At 31.0% G+C, this 8,231-nt stretch overlaps 1 protein-coding gene across 1 annotated transcript; it reads right to left on the bottom strand.

The window, feature by feature from the left end:
* Positions 1 to 6,138: 6,138 nt before the first annotated feature.
* Positions 6,139 to 6,627, bottom strand: LOC136076065 (zinc finger MYM-type protein 5-like). Its single transcript, XM_065789529.1, has one exon. It carries the CDS (start codon positions 6,625 to 6,627, stop codon positions 6,139 to 6,141), a length of 489 nt encoding a protein of 162 aa, XP_065645601.1.
* Between the last annotated feature and the right edge of the window lie 1,604 nt (positions 6,628 to 8,231).

The following is an 8,231-nucleotide window of genomic DNA, read 5'->3' as shown; positions in this document are numbered from 1 at the left end:
ATATATATATATATATATATATATATATATATATATAAGTGAGCGCATTAGATGCTAGGCTTTTTGTTATAAATGATATCCTTTTGTAAATGTATATGCATGATATACATTTTGCCTTAAAAAACTGAAAAAGACGCCTAAAGAACGGGTTAAGATTTTCAATCATTATATTTTGTTAAAATTTATTTTAAATAGCACTTTTAATATTGTTGTGGAAAGTTATGGAACATTATGTGACGACTATGTGATTTTCGTTATATAGTCTTTTATTAGTAATTATTTTTGTTATGTTTAAGCAGCTTAAAAATGCACATTTTTATGTGTTGTTGTATTGTGTTAAATTTATGTGAAAAAAAGATGATTTATGGAAGAGAAAATTTATTATTTGTATTTATATATGTAAAGAATTTTTATTTATGTAAAAATAATAGTTTAGTTAAGTAAAGAGAAATTAGTTTGATTTATTTTTATTTTTTCGTTGCGTTGAAAGCGAGAAAACTATATCATCTAGTACTTTTAATTTTAATATCGTCTAAATAACATTTCTAAAATGCCATTTTCACTTAAAAAAATGTACTTTAAATAGTCCAAATATATTTTGTTCATTTAAATAACCCCCAAAAAACGGAAGAGCAATATATCATTTGTGAGAAATATTTATCTCATACACCCTGTTGTTAATTTTTTATACTAAAACAACAGAGACCACTACACAATGAAATTCTCAATGAAAATGCTTTACAGCTACGATACTAAGGTTTCAAGACCCAGGGAAAAGTCAAAGACTCCAATCAATCTGAGGAGGTCAAGGAGTTTTTGATGTACTTAAGTGTGATGTCATCTTACTTCTAAAAAAAAAAAAATGGTAATAAAGCTCAATTTTATTGTACAAAATATGTTTATAATTACAATACCAAAAATATTAAGTACATAAAATTAATAAATATTATGAAAGTACCGTCTTGACAACCCATGGCCACACCTAAAATGACTACCTGAGCAACCATAACCACTCCTGGAGACCATATATGCACAGGTTTGAATTCGCTAACCTTAATTACCTAAATTTAGAAATACAAGTGTTCTATCTAATTGAAAAACTATTCTAACATTTCAGGACCCGCTTTGACTAGCTTTAAAATGAACACCTTTATGGTTATGACCACTCCCAGAGACCAAACATGCCCAGATTTGTATTACCCGATCTCAATATCTATACTTATACATACAACATGTCCTATCTAATTAAAATAACGATTAGAATATTCCAGGACCACCCTTAAAATGACCACTTGAAAGGTTATGATTACTTCTAAAGACCAAATATGTACAGATTTGAATTTCCTAACTGCAATTGCTTACATTTATACATCTCCCATCTAATTTAAAAATCATCAAGACATCCTATGACATAGGGGAAAAACCCTAATGACTACCTGTGTGGTCTTGACCACTCTAAACTTAAAATGGAGCTCGAAAATGAATTTCTTGGCCCCAAAAACCCCTAAAAAATGTATTATATGTTTATATCTAACCTATAAATAGTTTTGCTATTTTCAGACAACTCTGGCCCATTGTGCATTGACATAATTGCGAATTGGTATAAGTGCAAATTGTCATAAGTGCAAAACAGTTGCAAAAACTGGCCTAAGTGCAAATCGGCATTAGTGCAAACTGACATAAGTACACTGAAAGAACTTTCAAAAGTTGGCAAAATTGCGAAGCAGTAGCATAAGCGAGAGCTGGCATAAGTGTGAACTGGGATAAGTGTGCCGAATAAATTTGCAAAGACCAGCTTAAGTGCAAATTGGTATAAGTGCAAATATTCATATATGCAAAGCATAAATTGTCATGTGTTCAACCTGGCATATGTACGTCGAAAGAATTTGAAAAAATTGGTAAAGTGCGCAAGAGAATTTTAAAATATTGATCTAAGTGCTAATCTTTATGGCGGTTCTTACTTATGACAAAGTTTGCAAATTCTTTTGGCGCAATTATGCCAGCTTTTTGAACTGTTTTGCACTTATGACAGTTCGCACTTATACCGATTTGCAATTATGCCAATGTTTGCGAATTTTTTCGGCGGATTTATGTCAGTTCGCTCTTATGCCAATTCGCACTTGAGTAGATTTATTGTAATGAAATTCACACTTAATCAGTCGCCCCAAATAAGGCTCGTTAACAAATAAAATTTAATTGAAAACTAAATTATTATAATACCGTTATTTTACTCTCTTTTAAAATTGACCATTTATCAGTAAATAATTGTAAAATTGACCATTTATCAGTAAATAAATGTCAACTTTATCTAAATATATCTTACTTATAATTCAATGACATTTGATTTTGTATGTTGTCGCATAGCGACAACAGACAAAATTTCAGAAAACAACAATGATAAAACTTTTTTGGCGCTCCTGACAATCCATTTAAGGTAGTATCATTGTTATTTTGGTATATTTGTCATTTAAAGTAGTATCATTTTATCTTTATACCACTATATGCATTAATTTCATGATTTCTTCTATATTTATCGTTGAATATTTTTAATCCGTTTTTATCTTAATCATTTGAATTCAAATTATTTTTCACAAAATTCTTATATATATATATATATATATATATATATATATATATATATATATATATATATATATATATATATATATATATATATATATATATATATATTTATACACATATCAATGGTGCTAATGATATCAACAATGGTTGTTTAAGTGGTGAATAATAATTACTATTAGTTACAAGTTATTAAAAGTTAAATTACCCTAAATTATTAAAATAAAAGTAACCTAAAATAAAATAAGCTTCATGATTACCCATTGCCACAAAGAATAGAAGTTTATGATCCCTCAAAAATCGTATGGATTATGATGCATAAAAATCTTTATATTTACAAAAGATAAAAACATCAAAAAAAGTAACAATCGTTAAAATTATTTTATATAACTATTTTATATAAAATATAGTGTTTCAATATACATTACAAGTTCAAATCAGCAATATTTTATCTTGTACACAAAGCCATAAAATACCTAATGTGAGGTCGTGCACGTCTGGGCTCATCTTAACGACTACAATTATCTAATAACGATATACTATTATTGTTAGTGTTTAACTTTTTATACAAAATTAACTCTTTATCTTCTTGCTCAACACGGAAGATTTACAAAACAAAAACTTCACTCTTTGAGTCTATAGAATCCATATCAATATAATAATTATTATAGGATTATCTACTAAAATATTTTTTTGTAACAGAGTGGTATCTTCTACGACTCGATGACTACGGCTTATTGTTTTATAAAAACGTTACAATAAATAAACAATAATAATATTGTTAAAAATAAAAACAAATCACCAAAAAATTCACAAGAATATCAAATTAGATATAGTTTATATTTTGATTCTTCTTGCATTAATACTTAAGATTAATTTTCATAATACTTAAGATTAATTTTCAAGTATGACGGTAAATCATTCAAAAAACTTTTAAAAAAACTATTCACGATCTTTCAAAATCTTGTACCTCTCTAAATCAATGATGTTTAACAGTGGCTTTCAAAAAACTATTCAAAATCTTGCGCTGAATAATCTTTGTAAATCATTAATTTACAAAGATTGCGTGAATTTTTTGATATTTGAGATAATGAGCAAACTTTAATTTTGAGTGTTTATGCTCATATCAAATATAAATACTTTGCAGAAAATTGCATTGGTTGGAGAACAACAAACTCCCGAAAGTAATTGAGTTGTAAACTTTATATGGTCATAACTTTCGAACACTAAAATGAAACTTTGAAGTTTCTAGATGAATTTAAATTTAGTCTAGGAATTAATAATATAAACCTGGGTAACTTATTGGCCTCACATTTGGGGCTGGGAAGTAGTATGAGGTTTTGGCTTTTTGTTGTTCTGAGACTCCAAACACCAGACAAATGTTGCCGCAATCCTAATTATTTAGAACACAAATTATTTTTATTTGCAAATGAAATTTAATTCTAAACTTGGGATAACACAGTTTTTCATTATAGTATAACGTTATAAAAAACTTAATTTACAAAAATGAAAATAAATTAACCTTTCCATATTCAAAAGCATTTTTTTACATAATTTAATATTTTTTTTATACCAAGCAGGGCCATACCGAGCCAATTTTGCGCTTCGGGCAAGAAAAGAAAATTGCGCCCCTCTTCCACTCCCTTCCCGCTCCCCCTCCTTAAAAAAAAAGAAGAAAATTAAACGAAAAAAATGATTTATTGATCACAAAATTTATCACATCAAGTTATAAGTAAAATTTGTCATTAAGGTTAAATTTAGTTCAATACCACTTTTCTGGCTTTTCTTGAGGCAAATTTACTAATGACATCATCAAAATCAATGTTGTTTGCCACTTCATTTTCAATTGAAATCATAGCCAAACTAGACAAACGTTCTTGGCCAATTGTTGACCTCATATAGTGTTTTATGAGCTTAAGTTTACTGAAACTTCTCTCACACGTAGCAACTTTGACTGGTAAGGTGAGGAAGATGCGAATAGCAATTGTTGTGTTGGGATAAGCATCGGTCAAAGAATATTTATAAATGAGCTGCAAAATGTCGATCGGGCTAGATTTTTCAAAGTTGTCCATCATTGCGGCAGCTTGATATTTAAAGCTTGCCACTTCTTACTGGAAATCGGAAGAATCTAAATCTGCCTTGTCAATTTGAGATAAATTTGCAGCTTTTTTCTTGAGTTCATCCACTGAACTTTTAGAGAGTGAATGCCCACTGAGGTAGCCAAAATCAGAGGATACAGCAGACATCAGCCTCAAACCGCCACTCTATTTGTGTAATAATGCTGTCAAACACAAGGTTGCACTGAGATCCGAATTCTGTTTCTGCTGTGAGAAGGTGAGAGTCATCTTCAGCTTCATAAAAAGCTATTCGCTTCACTTTGCGCTTTCTCTTAATTGGAAAGCCACCATCAATTCCGCTCTGGTTAGCTTTTACTGTGGCATCTTTGATAATATTGTCCACCCCAACATCTCAAAAATTCTGAATGAAAGCCTTCAACCATTTCATTTTTTTTACGGCAATGTCAATTGAAATGGTTTTTGACTGAAGCAGTTTGTTTTCCCGGTCAATTAGAGAAAGAATTTGACACCAGAAATCCAACAAACACAAAAAACTGAAATCAATATGAATGAGAAGTTTTTTTGCACTGCTAACTGTGACAGCATTTGTCATGGGATTGTGGATAATGGATTCCAAAACTTGAAGAACATCTTTGATTTGTCTGTGCAATGGTGTAATTGCTTCTTTTTTGGTAGACCATCTTGTGTCACTATTTCCCTTTAATGAGATGGTCAACGTTTTCATCAGTTTTTCCCATCTTGACGTGAAGCTTGAAAAAAAGTTAAAGATGGCTTGAACCTTTCCAAAAAACTTAATAATGAGTGGGTAAACCTCAGCAGCATGAACACCAACAAGATTTAAAGTGTGAGCTGCGCATGGAACAAATCTTGCTGACTTAATAAGAGAATGGATGTGAGCTTTGACGCCATTGTATTTTCCAGACATATTGGCTCCATTGTCATAGCCTAGGCCCCGGCAATCGGAAATGCTTAGACCATCCTTCTCCAATTTTTCACTTATTTCTGTTGCAAGACCTTTTCCGGTTTTTTGGTGAGATTCAATGAAGTCCACAAAGCTTTCCTTAATTGTGCAGGTTTTATCACTGATGCGGACATACCTGATGATCTGAGTCATCTGCTCTTTGTGGGAGGTATCTGGAGTGCAGTCAAACAGAACAGAGTAGTATTTAGCTTCTTTGATGTTTGACAAAATTTCTTTCCTGACTTTCTGCCCAAGTAACTCAATCAGCTCATTTTGAATTCAAGGAGAAAAGTAGGATGTTGCGGTTTTTTTTGCTTTAACGGACGCAATGTGTTCAGCCACTAAAGAATAATAATGGCTAATCAACTCAATTAAGCTCAGAAAAATGCCACTGTTTTGTTGACCAATGTCTTCTGTTGTTCCCCGAAGGGCAAGATTGTTCTTGGTACAGAAAAAAATTGCATCAACAATCACTTTTAAGATATCTCTCCGTTTTTTCATCTCTCCACTAATAACTCTCTACAGATCAGAATTTAGGGTCTTTCCTTCCTTGAGGTTTTTTTCAAGAGTTTTCCAATCAGAATAGCATCTTTGGTGTTCATTGTTGTTTTCATGTTCAGGAATTCTTGGGTTTAGTTTTTTCCAGTCACAAAACCCTTTAAAAATTTCTAAGAAATTTTTGGTTTTTGTTGTTAAAAATAACGAACAGCAAAAACAAAATAAAGAATCTTTTTTATTGCTGTACTGCAGCCAAGTGCGAACAGATTTTTTACCATTGGGATGAATTTTTTCATACCATTTTGAGCTGAAGTGTCGCATTCTGTTGTCAAAATCACACAGCGTGTTTGGGAAAAATTCTCTTCTGTCTTGCTCTGACCTATGCTCAATCAAAAAGCATCTTGTTTTGTCCGTTATTTTAGGCCATGTTGCTGGATCCCTATGTTGAAAATTTTCTTCCGAGGCCACTGGAATTTCTGAGATTTCTAAATGAAGTTCATCCTCGTCCATTTCAGTTGGGCCTAAAAGCTAGGCATTTTCATCTTCCCTGGTTGGTTCTGAATCAGTTGTACAAAATTCTTCTTGACTTTGGCTGATGAAAATCTCCTCTTTAATTAATTCCAAATGATGATCTGAACTCAATTAAAGTCAATTATAGGATCTGTTGAATTGTCATTAATTTCAATACAAACATCCTCTGAAATAATTTGTTTCTCCACTGAGTTACCAACCACTTTTTGAAACAGTTTTGTAGTTTCTCGTCACTTTCTTGGCGCTGTTTTCTTTTCTTCTTAAATTCAGCATTAGATAACTTTTGGGTTCGACTCATAATAGAATTATAATGCTCAAAAGTTATCAAAGGTATATTAGTGTTATAGGGCGCTTTTTTGTTAAGTATATGAGCTTTAATATTTAAGAGTTTGTGTCAAGAGGCGGAATTTTAATTAATTTTCTGTTCAACAGCAGCGACGCCGTGAAAATTAGTTTCATAAACTGATTATTGTTTTTTTAATTTATTAAAGTTTGCGCCCTCCGATTTTTGGCGCCTCAGGCCCGGCCGGCCCCGTCCTTAGTACGGCTCTGATACCAAGTTATATTAATTTTTATTTCATCTGAATCTTTTTCCGCAATTAGCTTTATATATTTTGAAAGATACTTTATGTTGTCTATAGATTTTTATATAGTCACTAATCTAAACACAAAGGTTCTTCCAAGTCTTCTAGTTAAGCTAGGCTTGCCTAATTGTGGGGACCAATTTGAATTTCTTAAAAACATTTAAATTAAAAAAATTCTTTAAATTTTTTTTATAAATGTTTAAAATAAAAATTTTTAAACATTTAAAAAGGATTTTAAAATATCTTTATTTAATTAAAATAAATTCAAATAAGTAAAAATAAATTATTTTCAATATCACGACAGCCTTTTTTGGTGTTTGAGATGTAAAGTTTACAAATCCCCTAAAATAAGGGGGTTTTAAGCTTTAAAATGATTAGTAAAACACTTTTTGAACCCTAAACTATTATTAAATGAAATTTGAAAACTATAGATGAATGCAAGTTGAATATAGTGTAACAATACTATTAAATGTATGATGTGTGGCCGTGGCGTAGTGGTTAGAGCGCTTGCTTTATAAGCAGGAGATCCAGGTTCGAAACGAGCTCTGGACAAATTTTCGCGTCACGGTAAGGAAGGAGGCGTGAACTTCCTGGTTAAATGCACTAAAAACGCGGTGCTCTGTGACAAGACCGTTACGACTTCTTGGGGCACCTAAAATAAAAATTGAAAAAAAAAATAAAATAAAATAAAATTTGAAGACTATAGATAAATACAAGCTAAGTATAACAATAGTATGAAACTCATTGCGCTCATATTCGCAGTTATAGGGCCTAAGTTTTAGGTTATATTTGGTCCCAGGTTCTGATTACTGCTATTATTTGCGAAGCATTCTTATCTGATTATATCAAATGCATTTCTGATAATAAAAATTTTTTATAATTAGCTTGTATTAGCACATACTGGCTAATCATAAAAAATATGATTTTGTAAGTACAAAACATTAACTACCAGATTCATTATAATCCTTGAACTTTTTATTGGGCTTATCGTCGTTATGA

The sequence above is a fragment of the Hydra vulgaris genome, chromosome 02 (assembly GCF_038396675.1).
Source record: "Hydra vulgaris chromosome 02, alternate assembly HydraT2T_AEP".
NCBI lineage: Eukaryota > Metazoa > Cnidaria > Hydrozoa > Anthoathecata > Hydridae > Hydra > Hydra vulgaris.
This window is presented reverse-complemented; position numbering and strand designations above follow the sequence as displayed.

Excerpts from the sequence above, each read along its gene's own strand:
- LOC136076065 (XM_065789529.1), bottom strand. The coding sequence starts at position 6,627 with ATGGACGAGGATGAACTTCATTTAGAAATCTCAGAAATTCCAGTGGCC.